General features: G+C 43.1%; 1 protein-coding gene across 9 annotated transcripts in view; it reads right to left on the bottom strand.

Annotated features, from left to right (window-relative positions):
• SLC15A2 (solute carrier family 15 member 2) overlaps nt 1–18,332 on the bottom strand; it is a 67,777-nt gene that overhangs the window by 30,063 nt on the left and 19,382 nt on the right. For 2 of the 9 annotated variants that reach the window (XM_057430327.1, XM_057430320.1), the window contains exons 2-6: nt 9,895–9,941; nt 6,449–6,536; nt 5,692–5,833; nt 3,658–3,750; nt 2,494–2,593 (exon numbers count right to left, since the gene is read on the bottom strand). In XM_057430327.1, the coding sequence (XP_057286310.1) occupies nt 2,494–2,593; nt 3,658–3,750; nt 5,692–5,833; nt 6,449–6,455 (342 nt within the window). In that variant the 5' untranslated portion in view covers nt 6,456–6,536; nt 9,895–9,941. The other 7 variants (XM_057430326.1, XM_057430321.1, XM_057430324.1 and 4 more) reach the window with 7 other exon arrangements.

The following is an 18,332-nucleotide window of genomic DNA, read 5'->3' as shown; positions in this document are numbered from 1 at the left end:
AAAGTGGCAGACCCAAGACTAGTACAATCCTAAAGTACTTACAAGAAAACAGGACCAGTGGTGTGCATTTGCCTCAAAACATAAATTTGTCTCTACATGAGAATAGCAGGGGCAATTTATTTATTCATTTTCTGTACAGAACTACCACATCCCTCATTTCCAGATGGAGCAGCTAAGCCTGTGCACTTAAGGGCTCATCTGAGTTTTATTGGCATCCTGAAAACTAAGGGGGAAATCAAATGCTTCATTTCATTGGAATTTTTCAAAACTTATTTCATCCTACTGGAGTGGAAGATGAAAAACGGAAGTCCTCCCAGACACCACTCTGAAGGGGAGAAATATTCTGGTTAGGCCCAAAGTTTTCAGTCCTTACATGACCAAAATTTCTTATTCCAATTTTGAAGACTTAAATTTCCTATCGCGTAGCATAAATCATTTCTTTCTTCTGAAAGACCAAGTCATTTCAAAATGGTAGAATACAAGACTTCCTATTGAAAATAACAAATACAGCAGAAGACATTGCCCTTATCAGAAGGCTTTTTACATTTTTCTTTCTCCAAATTATTTTTTTTTTCTTGAAGGAAACATGCAGGTGAATGTTTGAGCCTTAGTATTTGATAAATTTGATGGAAATGTGTAGTCTGAATGCTGGAGTATGGGTACAGGCCCACACAAACACAGGGAATTCAGGTTTTGCTCTGTAACTCAGTTGTGATTGTAAGGTTGGGATAATAATATGCATATACCCAACTGGGGTACTGAGCTTCATTAACTGAAGTTTATAAAACACTCTGAAGATAAGTGGTACATATTATCACACTGTAATTAGGTGGTAATTGAAAGATGCTGGATAAACAGTATTAATCATTAATATTCATAGAAGCAGCTCTTCTGAAAATGCTGCTAGAACACCTATTCGAATACTTTTGGGACAACTACTGGTACTGCAGGCTGGGATGCCCACATGCTGGCGTGCAAACAGTGTATTCCCAGAGCATGTGTGTTGTACTGCCAAGCCTGCTTTTGGTCAGATTTGTGCCAACTGATGCAGCTGGCGACCACCAGGTCACTGCTACTGCCTCTTCTCTTCTTCTCTAAACCACTGGGTCCAACACAAGATGGACATGCCTGCAGAAGGGTCTTTGAACAAGTGACTATGAAACATCCTGTGTTTTGCTATTCCTTAGTAATCATGAACCACAGTTCATGTACAGAAAGCACATGTCTTCCCAAAATTACAAAATAAAGATTCTACTCTATATTATCTATTCATTAAATGCTTGACTATGTGCTTGGGCATTGCAAAAGACAAACAGCAAACTGCCCTACAGAGTTCCCATCTTTTGTCCAAGACTAAGGGACCATCCCTAGTCCAACTCTACCAGTGCCTTTCCCAACAGACCATTAGCCTAATATCCTTCTTGCATGCCTCCACTGATGGGAGCTGCCATCTCTCACAAGTCCTAATCTTTTCCAGTACTTCTCTAGATATATTTCTGGAAATCTTTTCCTACTGTCAGTCCCATATAATGCTCCTTGAATTTAAGCCTACTCATCGCAGACCCCAACGCTTATTTTCTTTCTTTTAGCAGTGGCCTTCCACGTATTTGAGGATTTATGCCACACACAGAAATTGCTGATATGAATACTACCACTGAGAAAATGGAATTTTTTATTTGTGTGTTAGGTCAACATAAATCTGAGTGGTTTATTTCAGGTCAGTTTGAAAATCTAACATTTTGCCTGATGATTAGCATTTCCTGACCTTCTTCATTTCTTTAAGCATTACTTTATCCCTGTTTGAAACACTGTGCTGAATGTAATGGGAGTTTGAGATTAGTGCAGGTGAGGGGCTAAACATTCATGATAGAGAGTGAGGAGACAAAGCAACTGGACTACAATTCACAGATGCAGAGCACAAACAAATCTAAAAAGAAGCATTTTCCCAACTGTTCAGAACTTTCCATTCTGGAATATTTAGAAAGCATTCTGGGTAGATTTGGTACCAGCACTACTTTCAAAAGACTGGAATTTCTTACAGTTCTTTCTGAACAATATGTAAGACACAGACTATGTCTGATTTCAGGAAAAATTTCCCAAGGAAGCATAGGCTGGTGATACATTTTTTCTTTCATTTGCTGTATTGCATTGCAGTGCATTATAGCTACCCCTGTTAAGCTGGCTCAGAAATGGCTACAGTTCTGTGATACATTATATGGAATTTCCCAACTACTCTTGACATCCAATTAACATTAAGATGATTTGATGCAATTATGACTTATCCTTCCCAATATCAGTTCTGTTTTGCTGTCATTTTCCTTTCCTAAAGCATCCAGATTCTCTCAAGTCTTATGCAAACCATCCTACCTCACATCTTACTACAACTTTCCCTAGCAAACGGGCCCTTATCCTAGAACAACAGGATTTGATCACATAAACATCCCCAAGAAGCAAGCAGACACTGAAGATTTTAAGAAAGAAAAGAAATCTTACATGTTCCTCTTCAAACTGGTCCCCACCAAATGCAGAGACACAGGGCTTGATACCTCCCGTTCCAAGGGCGATCAAAAACAGACCAACCATAGACAGGATCCTTCATGCAAGAACAAAAATATCACCATTGCAGAACCTTTCCAGTGTTTATGAGAGCATTTTAGTGTCATCCAACCATGGGTCCATTAATATCATTTCCTTTTGCACGTACGTAAGTGATGAGCCAGCAAAGTGCAAAACAATCAAATTCATTATCCTCATTTCTGTATTCAGTACAAGTCAATTAACCAACTGGTTTTGTCAGTTTCTTTCTGTTCTGAGGCCTAATGGATATACTAAAGATCAAAGATCCTTAGGTTTATTTTTCACTCAGACGAGAACTAAAGATTGCAGAGATCCATTGAGAAAAAGAAAAAAAGAAAAAAAAAAAAGATACAAAGCCTTTTCCTATAGCCTTCCAGCCTCAGTAAGCGCAGACAAACTGAATTAGGCTCATTCTTGGGTGTTTTCTACTTCCCACTGCTCCTCAAAATACCATTGGTGGCCAAACAGATTACACCTGTAGGGAACAGGAGTGTCAGGACTGAACAAGTCTAGGACAAAAGGAGACTGTTCTGGAAATGAGATGTGCTCCTTCCTGCACATGTGTATTTTTAGAGCTATGACCACCTAGGCAAGAAGAGATTGGTGGTTTCGGAAATGTCAGCTAGGGAGCTACTCTGACAAGCCTACCAGTTCAGAAGCTAGAGGGCAGGAAGGGTTGTACCCCTATGGAAGAGACAGACCCTTCCTCTGTCACATCAGAAAACCTGTCTTTGGTTTTATGTTCTCATTCACACAGGAGTCCTTGCTGAGCTGGACAGCTACGCTGATGAAGAAATGAGAGAGGAATGAGCCTGGTGCAGGCGCTTGGATAGAGGAGCATGGTATAGCAAAGAAGGGTGATCAGAGGTGTCTATATCAAAGGGCTTAGAGTCTGTGGTGGTTTCAACTCATCCTGGTACATTCACACTCTACATCCACCCTCAAACATCCTAAACCCTTCTCTGGTAAACACAACCCACGCACAGCCCCCTTACTGCTAGCCCAATGGATGTGAAACAAATTACCACCCTGCTAAACCAGCTACCATCACAACCTCCTGCAGCTTCAACAGTTACTTACACATGAACCACCTGGTTGCCTAGGGATGGAATTGCACCGACTGACTTTATCAGATGGCCAACAACATACACAATGGAGAGGTAAATGATCGTCCTGTGAGGAAAGGAAACAGCAATGACTAAAAGTGATGTACAGTTCGAGAACAGAGCATGCCTGTGCTTCCTAACATGGCAGGTCTACTTGGCAGACACGTAAGGAACAGGTTTTTCATACCACTGGCATAGCAGGCAGCTATAACTTTTGTGTCAACACTGAGTGCACTAGAAAAAACAGACAGGCAAACTGGTTCAGATTAAGGAGGGATACCCCCTGCTTTCTTCGCAGAGGTTAATCAGCAGAATAAACTAAATACATTCCAGTCTCGTCAGGCATGGAAGGCTGCAAATCATAGAAAGGTTTGGGTTGGAAGGGACTTTAAAGATCATCTAGTTCCAGCTCCCTGCCAGGGGCAGGGACCCCTTCCACCAGACCAGGTTGATTAAAGTCCCATCTAACCTGGTCTTGAATACTTCAACTCAGTTTCCAGATTACTAACAACTGGCATTGCAGCAGGCACCTAAAGGAATCCCTTGACTGGAAGGCATCTATAGGGACTGTCACTCACATTCAACCCACCTGACTAACATCTGAATTAGGAGCCTGGTTTCCCTATTACAGGTTTGTTTCAGATTCCAAATACCTTAAGGACTAAAGGTCTGAGCACATCTACCTGCCTCCCATGTCTTGTTGAGGAAGAAATAGAAATCTGACTAGGAGGATCAGTCTCTTGAATGTATTCTGTTCCTTCCTCACCTTCAGGATTAAGAGATACCTACATATTTACATGCAGATGACATACACAAAGGGAATGGATGGACTTTTTAGGACAGAGGCACTAGAAGTCCTATAAGCTTTGAGCAACAGCAGTGATCCTCAACGCATCCAAACCCTAGTTTCAACAGCTAATTTAAAGCCACATCAGATCATTCCTAAAAGCACCTATAATCTGTTATTCTGTCCCCAGTATTGGCTGAGATCCAGCTAATACAGTAAAAGCCTCCTCCCATTAAGTCATAAAGTCCTGCCTAACACACAGAAGCCTGCAAAAGGACTTCTCACACCATTAAGCTGCAAGATTGACATCCTCAAATACCAATTAACATTGCTAAGTGACCTTAAGTAAAAAAGTTAGTAAACCCCCACTCTTATTTTGGGGTGGGTTTTTTTTCTTCAAAGGGCCAAGAGAATGGCTAAAATTGAGCAGAAAGAGAAAAGAATATTGACACCTCCTTAAGAACTTCCTGCTGGAAAGGCATACGGCAGCTGAGTTTTTTTCCTGTTGAAACCCTTCTGCCAGATGTACCCAATCCTTGACAGAAGGGTTCAGCTGCACTTCATCATTCTGACAAGCCAAGTTTCCTCAGACAATAAACAAACAGTGCCAAGCAACTGTTATATCCAGCTGCTCACCACCACTCTGGGGCAGATGATAGCCCCACAACCTATCAGTGGAAAGGAAGAATGCCTAACTTACCCAGGGAGAGTTTACCTGGTTATGTGCTGAGAGAGATTATTTGAGTGAAACCAGGTTTCTCTGGAATGGAAATGGGTGTGCTCACACATTTGCTATGCTGTGAGAGCATAAGTATGGTATAGGTAGTGACAGTTCACCTGAAACTGTGAGATTTAGAGGATGACACTGCTTCCACACCATCATTGAATCCTTCTCAGAAGCAGATCTTTGCAAGCTGCAGGTTAATCACCCTACACGTCAGCTTCTTGGAGATGGGTACAGAAGGACATTGGAGAACCGTACCTGTGACATTTAGTTTGTTTCAGTTTTGTTGCCCATTGGCCCTTGGGAGAAAGGCCCACAGAACAGCATAAGCAAACAGATCAGCTGTTTATGGGTTAGGAAAGGAGCTGACCTTTGCAAGTGTGTCTCTGCTACACTCTGAGCTAGCTTAAAACCGGGAGCACACACAGCACTGCCCTTGATACAGGCTGCATGGTGTAGGTGTATGCTTTACGAGTTACAGAGGTGCCTTCACTTACTTGTATTTCCCCAGCCATGAGTCTGCCATGATGGCTCCAATAACAGGTGTGAAATAGCATAGCGCAGAAAAGGCATGATACACAGCGGTGGAGAGATTCTCATCCCAGTGGAAGAAGCTTAAGAAGTATAGTGTCAGGACAGCTAAAACGAAACAAGCAAATCACATCAGATAATTAATGTGTATCTCTGCAGGTAAGCAGGATCACGGTGACAAGAAAAGCACTGATATGTCTAACAGCTATGAGCACTGTTGTGAAAAGGTCTGTGCTTTCAGACCTGTTCCTCAGTCTCTGACACAGGAAAAGCTAAACTGAGATATATGAGTATCAGGCATTCTTTGCTCCTAAACATTCATGTTTAGCTGGAAAATGTTTTTTCTAGCTTATTTTACCGGAACCTGTAGTTCTGTTTATGCTCATTTTCAATTTGAAAATTAGGTGCCTGTACAATTCAATTCCCAAACATGCTGGTTGCACACCACTATGAAAGATGTCACACTCTGGAAAACGAGATCTGGTACAGAGAATCACATTAAAATTTTGACTGGAAGGCACACCTGGAGCTCTCTAATCCAAAATTCTGCTCAGAGCAGGTGTAGCATCAGTATTAGGGCACGCTATTTATACCTGAATCCCAAAATGTCAATTTACTTTGAAAGACAGCTGAGACCATATACAACACAGCCCTGGAACACCAGACAAATGCATGCTGAAACCCAAGGACAGGAAAGACACTTCCCAGACACAGGCCCTATACCTCTCATGCCATAGTAGGAGAAGCGCTCGCAGAACTCATTCACCACGATGAAGGCAATGCTTAGGGGGTAGTTGGAGCCACAGAGTTTCTGCAGGAGACAAACAAGAATGTATCAGCTCTATGCAAGCCTTCATCCCAGCAATACCTCCATAGTGCCTGGACAGAGAAGAGTCCAGCCCAAAAAAAAACAGGTGCCCCTGCTGCTCCACTGGCTTGTGGGTTAGACTGAAGGGACAAGAGGGGACCCCACACCTACCTTGCTTTGATTAAGGCTCTCCAGCAAATCAGCCTGGCCAGCATGGGCCCAGTAAGGACCACCATGCGCCCAGTAAGGACCACCATGCAGATTCATGGGCTGTCAGCAGCCTACCATGCTCATAGCTCCAGGAACTCCAGTGGAAGTAGGTCCTACCACCTCTCCGCTGCAATGCAAAAACCCACTGAAACGCAAAAACACCTTCAGATGCCTTTTCTTCTACAATTCACATAAAACTACTTCCACACCTCAAAACTGTTCTCTCTCCTAGTAACAGACCTTGCCTCAGCAGTTAGTAGACCCTAGATAGCCATTTTCTGCTTCTACGTGAAACTGCTCCCTCACATGCAGCAACTGCCCTCAATCTCTGTACCTCACTTGCATTGAACTGTGCCATCTTGTTTACTGAAGCACAGTGTCAGCCCTGTATCCTGCACTCCCTCAGGCATGGCATCCATTTCATATTCCAAGAACCCTGGCATAGCTATGGATAATTCAATTTATTAATCAAAACTAAACAAAACAGTGATGGGACTGTCAAACCTGTCTGAGCGTGGCCACTCTTTCACTGAATCTGACTTTGCTCCAGCTAAAATCAGCAGCTTCCAAGTGAAATACAAGGCATTTAAAAAGATGAGTCTTGGCATGACCTTGCACGGGCCTCTGTCCCTCTTGCTACCCCACTGTGGTCCAAGCTAAGCAGCTTCCAGCTGCTTTGCTCCACTGCCTCGCAACAGGGAAAGCAAGTTTTCACAGCACTGCCTATCCTCTGCCAATTAGTGGGCTGGCTGTGCACTTGCTGAAGGATGGGGGGGAATGTGATATTAACTGCTGCATTCATATTTATGGTTTTAAACAGCCATGGTATGGGCCAGCAAAGTGAGATGAACTTTTCACATGCATTTCTGTGCCTCATGGCGGAAGTAATGAATTCCTGTATTTCTTCCCACAGTCCCAAGTGCAAATACAGATACGAAAAGAGATGTGTTTATCCAGGTTTATTTCACCACCAAGAGACCTGAGCTTATTTGGATTCCCAAAGCAATGGAATGAAGTTTAGAAAAGTCTTGCTTAATGATGCCATCTTGGTCAACATTATACAAGACCAACAAAAGAGAAAAGACTGCTTGTCCACAAGAAAAAAAAAACAAAACCACTTTCCATTACTTGACCCAGCATCTCTGAAGACAAGTATTTTTGTCCTTCTTTATACATTTTTCTCATGCTATTTATGAGCTGCTTTTTTATGAAGAAACTCTTGGCCTCTTTGCTATACTATAGTAAACATGTAATTATCCATTTCATTTATTATTTACTCTGAAACCATGATACTCAGCATATGGTTTGTAAGACAGAGTGGGCTGCCTTGGAAACTGCATTGAGGACTCCTGCTTTTAGACTAGGCTAAAAATGGTGGCACCTATAAGCTGTAGATGCACAAACACAGAGACATATGCACACACATAATAGGTTTCTACATGTTTTTCACCATAAGGAAGAATATCTGTAAGATACAATTTATATTTCCTGCTTGGAGATATATTCTCAACTTGGAAGTAAAATTGTGTAACAGGGATCATTTTCTTCCCCTCCTTCACAGATCTGGCTATCAGCACTCATTAGATTTAATAACATTTGATAGAGATACAGAGTGTGACTGTTCAGATCCAGATGACACCCTGGCCAGGTGTCAGGAGCCCTACTGCCTGAACTCACCCCTCTGCACAGATGCACCAGCGCTGCTGGATTTAGCTGCTTCTGTTTAAGGCATCACAAGCTACGCTGTGACCTGCAGTGACAGAAAGCCTGGCAGTAACTCATTTCAGGCACTCCTGCTCTGGGACGGGCACCTTCTACAGATGAGCAGGGGCAAGCAGGGGAAGCAGAGCTGGAGGTTGTGACTTCCCAGCTAAACCTGCCCACGAGCCTGAGCAAGGGCCCTGAGTAAGTGCTTACAAACAGAGAGCAATGACTTACAAGCAGGGGTACTTCCATCTGGCTTGTATGTCATCAGATGGCATTAGCACACACAAGCCCTCACGTATTCTCTCCACTCTATCACTGACCTGCCTGTGGCCTGCCTGGACATCCAAAAGTGGGCAGCTTTCGTCCATGCAGAGAGCCAGATGCAGCTTGCTTGCTTTCGCAGAGGAGGACCCTGCTCAGCAGAGGGCCCCAGCAAAAGCAAAGAGGCTAAGCCTGGATTCATGAGCGCGCAGAGTCTGCTCTGCTTAGCTACCACTGTAAGCCTGGGATCTGCGGATGTGCAGGATTATGGAGCTCTTAAAGATACTGTGGAAGTTGATAGTCTGCGTTTTTGGAAAAAAGAAAGGTCATTTAAATTGCCAGCTACAGGAGATGTTTGTTCTCACCTCTCCTTGCTGACTAGCTGCAAAATGGGACAAAGGTTAATATTTCCCAGGAGCTCTGGATATTTAACAGTTAATATCTGCACAGTACTTAGAATTGGGAGTTAAATAGTTGACTTACTAAGGACATGACTGTGAGCTTTAAGAACAAGTATTACCATACTGTCCTGCAAGTCAAAGCAGGTGCAATACAATCCCTGTTCTCCCTGAAGTCAATACAGTGTACAGTTTTTAGGGGTCAAGCACTCAACCAAAATTAGCCTGAACACCTGCACAAGCATCAAAACTGCTTTGGCAACTAAATATTCACCTGAATATGGCTTTAAATCAGAGCCAAAGATGCAAACCTGAGGCTCTGGAACTACAGCTGGGCTCTGTTAACACACATCAGTGGCCTGTCCTCAGCCCCTGTCCTTTCTTCTGCTTTGCAGCATCTGGGTACCCTTCCCTGGTGGGTTTCATCAAGAGAAGCAAATGCACAGATCAGCTCCCTCCCTCCCACATCCAACATCCCCCTCCACTTCAGAGAAGTACCTCCTTTCCCACAAGGAAAGTAGTGTTCAGGGAAAAAGGCAGCAATCAATACTCTTACCCTTTTCCCCAAACATTCAGACAGTTTGTCTTTCCCTTTAAGCTGCACTTTCTAAACTTAATCAGGTTAGTGGAGGGATTTTGCCTCGAGTTGCTAATGCTTATTTCAACCCTCTGCAAGAAAGGGTGTTTGTCTCTAGCCGGAGCACAACAGAGGAAAGAACAGAGAGATCTTGCAATGTTTAGAGCAAGCTGAGCAGAAAGCAAAGGAAACCAGCTGTAACACTCACCGGGGATTTCTTCTGAACAGGGAAATCTCCTTTGGGGGGATCATCTCCTGCAGAAATAAAAGTGAACAAAGTTTCCTTGGATTCGTTTCTCTGAAAAGCATTCATCTCCCCTCTCGCCTTGTCTCCCACCATGCTATGTGGCTGTGGTGAGTTGACTGGGAAGATTTCCAACCTCAGGCATGAAGTTTGATTCAGTTTGAGTTAACCCTAATTGAGCACATTTGTGCAGCCAGGACAGAAAAAGGAGGGAGATGCTACCACGAAAGGCAACTCCAGAGTTCAAGAAGAGTCAGGGAACACAGCCAAAATCATTCACAGGTTGGGGCTGTCAGCGCTTTGTGGCACAGACTGCCCTTTTATTTGGCATGCCCCCAGCTATCATACGTGCACCAGCCCAGCACAGCACTGTACACTGAACAGATGTGAGCTGAATAAAAATCCCAGGTCCCAGATACACCTACTGCCTGCGGATTTAGGAGCAGAGCATGCTTCTCTCTCCCAACACAGTAATGACAGGCTTATTCTGCAGGGATCTCATTCTACTGAAAAGCCACAAATTCTACCCAGGTCATAACAACTAAAATGCTCGTCAAGCCAAGCCCTCACTGTGGCAAGTGCATCTTGTGCTCTGCTGGGAGACCCTGGATTCCCCCTGCAGCTCTATGGACTCAGCAGCCTGCAAGCACACTGTTGTCCCTCCTTCCATGCCCTTCCCATGGAAATAGAGGAGCTCTTCATCAGTATTCTTCCAGTGCCAGCTGCAATTTACAATTACAGAGCAAAATTCTCAACCTTCCCATAAATGATCCTTCGTGGCTGTGGTTCTGCAGTATTCTTGGTGCAGTGCATGAGGGTTTTTTCCTTCCCCTCATTCCCACATTTGGCTTCTTTAAATGGCATATGTTCAAAGAATTTTCCTAAATATTTCTCCCTTCTCTTGTTAGGAAAAGTACAAGGAGTCTCCATAAACTCCTCCCCAGCTCCAGTACTGAGTTGCTGCTAGTGCTTGGGTACCACAGGGACCAGATTTGCAGCTGGCAAATCAGAAAAGAGGCCTTTGCTAACACCACAGATCCTAAATCTGACTTCAGTTATTGCTAACAAGACATGGCAAACACTTAGATATGACAGAGTGCATAGAGGAAGCATAATTATTCTCCACATTCCCTCATGTACTCTGGCATTGCTTCCTCTGAAAATTCCTGAGGATCTTGTTTCACTCCTGGTAACTGTACAGCTAAGCATGGGACCAGCTGAGCAGCTAAACATGAAACCCAAAGTTCAGATGAGGTCAGGAGGGTCTACCTATTTCTTATTCCTTCTTCATTCTACAGCGGTAGCAAAGCAAGTTTGGTACCTTGTCCACACTGCCACAGACCAGCTCCTCATCTTCAGCCTTCCCAGTGATCTGCACACCTTGCACAGCCCTGCTTTTCACCTGGGTCACTTCTCAGGTGCCACAAGCAGCCTCCAGGAAGCTAGGGTTTGTTAAGCCCATTTAACAGGGCAAAGTGACTCAAAAGCATACTCAACATTGCAGGCAGTACAAAGAAGAGGACTTGTGTATGTTAGTCCTGCCTCCTACACACCAGGTTAACACATACTCTCGTGTCCTGCAAGTCTGACCCTTTGCTAGAGGCAGCAGCAATATTTCTGAGCCTTCTGGTGGTATCTCTTACTACCCCAGCTATCTCTAGACAATTCCTGGAAGAAACCTGCTGTATTCTGCCATGCACAGGCAAGGAGAGCAAACACAGCACTGAAGTTATGTCCTGGGTTCAGCAGTAGCAGTCATGTTTCTCCTCCTTGGTAGCTGGTGCAGTGCAGTGTTTTGACTTTCGGCTCGGGAACAGAGCTGATAGAGATGTTTTGGTTTGGCCAAGGACTTTGTGAGCCTCATGCTCTGCCAGGGAGGAGGGGAAGCTGGGAGGAAGCAGAGACAGGACACCTGACCCAAACTGACCAAAGAGCTATTCCATACCACAGCACGTCATGCCCAGGATGTAACTGGGAGTTAGCCGGAAGGGCTGGGAGACTGCAGGGTTGGAGGAGGTATCAGTCAGAGCTTGGTCGGGCTTGGGGGGAGAGTGATCGGTCGGCTGGTGCTGAGGTGTTGTATTCTCTTCCCTTGTTATTTCCTTTATCATTATTATTATTGGTGGTAGCAGTAGTGATTTGTGTTATACCTTAGTTACTAAACTGTTCTTATCTCAACCCGTGGGAGTTGCATTCTTTTTGATTCTCCTCTCCGTCCCTCCGGGAGCAGGGGGAGGGCAAGAAAGGGGGGGAAGTGAGTGAACGAGTTGCCTGACTGGGTTTAAACCACGACAAGTTATTACAGGAGTAATACAAAAGGAAGCCAGAAAAAGTTTCACCATCCCTTGAACAGGGTTTCCCCACTGCTGCAGTGTGGTGCCTTAATATTTTCAGCATCCTGCAGCTGTATTTCTTGTGTATGTATACAACCCCATGTGTCACATAAGCTGAATGATTTTATTTTTTTTTTTAAATCGTAGCATGAAAACAAATGTATCAGTCATTGGAATTAACACATTACATGTCAAATACACTGCAGAGCCATTTAGGCCATTAGCTTCCAGAAGGTCATCTTAGACAGAAAGGGAGAAAAAGAATTCAGATGTCTGGTAATAAATGGTAACTCATAGCAAACAAGAAGAGCAAGTTAAGAAGAATAAATTTGCAAGCACCTCAGATAGGTTCATTCTGAATTAATTTGAATCTCCTTCTAGGTTTCCTCCTATCTCCTTCGATAGGAAGAGACCTGTGTGGCTGAACTGAAAACCAGGAAGGAATTGTTCCACAAATGGAAATAAGGTGACATTTCTGAAGACAGGTATAAACAAACAGATCAAGCATGGAGCAATACAGGTTGCAAAGCCAGGGCACAAAATGAATTACAGCTAGCAGCAGGACACAAAAAGCGGTACGGAAAGGTGTTAGAAATGCTGCCAATATTGGAGAAAGAGGAAGGAAAATGAAAGTCTGTTATTTAAACTAGAAAACAAAAACAAAAGCTCATCCAGAGAAACCAGGAAAGTGACCTTTTTGTTTGACTTGACTATAAAAAACCTAAATTGCAACAAAATACATTACACCATTAAAATGAACTTGTAGGAATATGGGTAAAATGAGACAAAAACTGCTTGAAGAATATTTGGGTACCTTAAATGTGGTCAAGTCACTAGAGCCTGATGAAGTTCACCTTCAAGGGCCGAATGTAGTATTGAACTACTTCCCTTGTGAAGAGCAAAAGCAAGACAAGCATTACCACTGCCTTTAAAATGGCAGGTTAGGACAACCTAGGTGTGCTCCTCCATAGCCTGAGAGATCTTTGATCAGCTAATCCCTTCTAAACACCAAAAGAAGAATAAGGATTACAAAACAGCCATTTTTGCATTAGAAAAGATGCTGTCAAACCAGACTGTTTTATTCTTTGGCAATAACGTGAATGGCATAACAGCTAAAGCAGATGTGATATATTGTACCTGTAGTGCTTCTAACGTCTCACAAGGAAAAGAGGGTCCAGTTGAAACACCCTTCAAACTTCCAACTGGTGTTGAAATTTGCCCACTTTCAACACCAGTTGAAAGTAGACAACTGGGAAATCCCTCTCAGAGTAGCCATCAATAATTTTCTACCAAATTAGAGGGCGTGAAACACATAGGTCCTCAGCTATTCCATAAAAATGGCCAACATGCTGTTCATGTTTGTGTCCAAAACCAGGATGGAGAAGCCTGAAGGAGAACAGGTATCCTGGGTTTCAGTCTCTCATGCTCTGCCAGTGAGGAGGGGCACAGGAAGCTGGGAGGAAGCAGAGACAGGACACCTGACCCGAACTATCCAAAGGGGTATTCCATACCACAGCACGTCACAGCCAGTATATAAACTGAGGGGAGTCACCTGAAAGGCCTGAGTCACTGCTCGGGTCAGGCTGGGCATCAGTCCGTGGATGGTGAGCAATTGTATTGTGCATCACTTGTTTTTATTGTTTTTTTTCCTTTCCCTTTTTATTTTTATACTCCCTCCTCTTGTTATTTCCCTCATCATTATTAGTAGTAGTTTTATATTATACTTTGGTTATTGGGCTGTTCTTATCTCAACCAGTGGGATTTAACATTCTTTCAATTCTTCTCCCCATCCCAACCTGGGTTGGGGAGAAGGGGGGAGTGAGCAAATGGCTGCACGGTTCCGAGTTGTCAGCTGGGCTTAAACCACAATAACAGGGCGCGAATTCAAAATGACATTGCTAAATGGGAGAAACCACTTTGTGGCTCTGGAATGAAAAAGATGAAATTCAGGGAAGAAGTATACCGAATTCTACCCCATTACCAGGAAAAGCAGCCACAGAGACCAACTGTTCTCCATTTTCATCAAGGATGAGAAAAATAACTGATTTCATCCTCACAAAATATTTAGAGCTGCTTTTGGCCAAATTCCCTTTCTGCAAGAATAGGTCAACACTGGAACAGAGATGGTGGGGCTGGGGCTTTAGGGTCCAGGCAATCCCTCATGCCTGTTATGTAAGAATTTATTAGGGACTGGCTAAATATCAAGTCATGTTCAAAAGCAGGCAGATGGATGAGGTGCCCTCCTGAATTGCTATGAAAATCACATGATAAATAACTTTAACTGGTAAGCACGAAAGCAAGGACTGGTTTCTGTGAAATTTCTGCTTTTCTGAGTTATTCATTATGCAAGTGAGGAATCTGCAGGATGATTCATGCTTGAATTTAATATTCAGCTACCAGCTGCCTTGCATAGCCAGAAGTTCTCTTGAATATATTTTTCTATAACTTTCAGTTCATCATTTAATTTTTTCTGGTTCCCAAATCCACAGGAAGACAATCTGCATTTTCCCTTTGCATTTACAATCCTCAGATTCTCACTGCTTCCTGCTGCAGTGCTATGCACATTAATCTGTTTATACTCAACTGATCTCTTCATTTTCATCTGCATTCATCTTGTCACACAATTCCCTTCTTGATTTTCAGCTCAGCCACACTGGTATCTGAATAATGGGACTTAGCCTGAATTCATATCAAATCGGTCATACTTTATAGCCCTCTTACCATATCTGTATTTCTGTTCTCTTTCTTTCTTTCCAAGATAAGGTTACAAGAATCTAGATGAATGTGTGCCAGCATCACTTTGAGCTTAATGACCTGGCCCTGGATGGACAAGATAACCTCTCCAGGTATCTTCTAGCTTATTTTCTCCAATTCTTTGATTACAGGAAAGAGTATGGCTTAACTGATTTAGACTGAACAAGACTGGTTTCCATTGCCTGGAGACTTCTCAAACTTCAAAGTAATTTAGGGGAATGATGTATTAAATCACTTGAACAACCAGGAAAATATGCTGGAATTCTTTAGACCTGCATATCTGCTCTATTCACCAGCTCTTACAGACTCAAAATTGTAAAGGTATTTGGATTAATACCACTAACAACATCAAGTACTTAATCTATACTTAAGAGCCTGTCATCTGGTAACTAGTCAATCTACAACAGCCAGAGAAACATCTTGTCATTTCTGGTGCCTTTCTGCCTACAGTTTCTTCTATGACTAGCAAGAAGAAATCTATAAAACATTCTCTCACCAGCTTGGGCTTCCTCTGCAGCCTGCAGCATGCTGTCCCCCTCTGCCATGCCTGCTGCTTCCTGCACATTGGACAGCCACAGTTCTGTTGTGCCTGAAGATGAACTTCATTGAGCAATCCTGCTCTCACTCACCCTGCTGTTAATGTTTCACTTCACAACAGCAGTTCTTTGGTCACCAGTAAAAAAGTTACACTTTCATTTATTTGTGATCTGAAGTCATCTCTGCTCAGGTCCCAACTGTCATAGGGAATCTGCCTTTCTCCTTGAATACAGCCTCTAAGGCTGCACGGCAGGTTTCATGGACATTCATGATCAATCACTTTGTGCTGCAGCTACACTACCTTTCAGTAAAATTACTGCTTCTGAATGAGAACAGGGACTAGACCTGAGACTGCACACACTCTACAGCTGGCCATAAGTCCAAACTTTTGACGCCATACACCAGCCACACAGCTAGCCTTAACTGTACACGTCTCTCAGTAGTTAAGGTTGTGAGAAGACAAGAGGTTTCACCACCTTTTGGCAGACTAGGTTCAGTTCCTGGTTCTTCGCGTGTTCAGGAATGCAGATTTAACATCAATATGCCATTATTGCAGACCCTTTTTCACCTCAAATCCTTGAGCTGCCTGAAGGAGGATCAGCATCTTTTCTTCCACACTTCTGTTGATGATTCCTTTCTGCTTTCCCACATAACCTCCTCTAAACAGCAGTGACTCTCTTTGGAGGGGCATCTCCTCTGCAGGAAAAAAACCCAGATATTTTCTGAAGGCACAGAAATAGCCCACAGTGAAATTCTGTGTCTTCATCAGTAGAACAAAATGAGGTCTCCATCACCACACATCATGGCCACAAAGCCCCCTGCATCATTCCTTTCTTCATTGCACTGAAATGCCAGTCCCAAGTGCTTTGTGGCTCCATATCTCTCATCATCACCTCAACACACAAAATTACAGTGTTACTCCAAACAGCTATGCAGTTCCTAATGAACTCTGCCATTAGCTGAACAAAGATTGACCCAGGGGAACTGGGCAGGAGGACTAGAAAGATGTACTAGGGAAACACTGAGAGACATCTGAACTTTACAGTGAAGAGAAATACACAGCAACAGCCACTTATATGTGCAATAGTGAGGAGCCTAAGCCAATCTCAGATCAAACTCCAGAATGAAATGAGGAATAAATTCCTACAGGTGTTGAGTCATTTGATAGAGCAGCAAGGGATGCACAGCCTGAAGCAAAAGGAAGAACAGCACAAACAACTCATAAAAAGATGATGGTAAACTGTAAGTGGTGTGTAAAAGGAGGATTCAAGCAAAACTTTAATTATGGCTACAAAAGAGCAGGCTATTACCACAAGATATATTCAAGCAAAGATAAAAGGAAAGAAGGATTTAAATCCAGAATGTAGAATATACGGCCAGGATCCAAGGAGCATTAGTCATATTATAAGAAGATGTACCATAGATAAATACAAAGCATATCATGGCAAAGTTAGCAGTATGAGACTCTGGGCAAGCATTGTGAAAAACAAGCAGAAGAGAAGTATTAGCACTACAGGCCAGACAACACAATAGAGAAGAAAAGCTGGAGGCAGAATAGTTGTTAGGAAGAATAAAAAGCTTTACTTGGTAATGCTTGTGACTTCTGTTGAAAGATTAAGGGGAAAAAAGAAACAAACAAACCAAACACATCGGGAAGGGCTTTTATTTCCAAACATTTGAAGAGGCTGTCATAATATGGAAAAATTAGGATTTTACTCTTCACTGGACAGAACGTTCAAGCAAAACACAGGGAAAGATAGGGCTGATCAGCTGAGGCAGGAAATGAAGAAAACCCAGCACAAACAAAATATAACCACAAAGCTAAATTACTTTCTAGTCTCTCAAGATGAGAGAATCACAAAATCACAGCAAAAAAAAAAAAATGCAAGTCAGCTCCAGAAGAAGACTTGTGGTCTTTTGGAACACAGCACTGATTAAGTGAATACCAATGAAAGCTATATATTGCGCAGAAAATCAGGAATAATTTAACTATTCAGGCTATCAGCAAGGAGCTGGGCTAAGTGACCTCTCAAATTCCTTTCCAGCTATTACCCCTCCAGTTCTAAGTTGTCCTTGAGGGAATGGGAGTACTGATGGTACTGTGCACTGACTCAACTGACTGGTAGCACTGGTTTCAGCAAGTTCAAGACAGAAAATGGACATCCAGGTGCCCCAGGCAATCTGAACCCATGGGAACTTATTCAGCCCCTGAGATGTTTTTATGCTCTGCCCTTCCTGCTTGGCTTTTTTTCCCCCTTTATAGCAATTTAAAGCATTTTAGGAATGCTGCCCACTTCTTAGAGACAGTTCCAAGTTAAAACAAGAGCTAGTTTTACTGTTCACATAGGTATGTAAAGTCAGCAACAGAGAGACTGCTCTGAAAAAAAACAAATCAAGAAAAGGAGAGCCAAGACAGGTGTATAAAGGAATGTGAGCTCAGTTTCTAACACACCGGTCAGCGCTGTTTGACTCCCAAGGGTGAAAGTTATCTATCCTGAATGGTATTTTTTATGCCCCTAACAAACAAGGTGTGCTGGCTAGTCCCTCAGACACCCAGTATAGCTGTCTGGCTGAGGCACAACTCAGGCTCACTGTTCAAAATCTGTGAATAACAGAAAGCCTGGAAACAGAAAAATCTGAAGGTTTACCAAGTCCACTTTGCTGAGGCTGAGACTGGGTCATCCCCTTCATAGAGTGAGAAGGTGGGAGGTCCCTGCAGCTGGAAGATGGATGTGGTGCAGCAGGACTTTGGAAGACCACTTGAGGATTCCTTGGTGT

Source organism: Pezoporus wallicus, unplaced genomic scaffold, assembly GCF_028554395.1.
Source record: "Pezoporus wallicus isolate ANWC-B61680 ecotype Strahan unplaced genomic scaffold, APGP_CSIRO_Pwel_v1 contig_5261, whole genome shotgun sequence".
In the NCBI taxonomy this organism is placed as follows: Eukaryota; Metazoa; Chordata; class Aves; order Psittaciformes; family Psittacidae; genus Pezoporus; species Pezoporus wallicus.
This window is presented reverse-complemented; position numbering and strand designations above follow the sequence as displayed.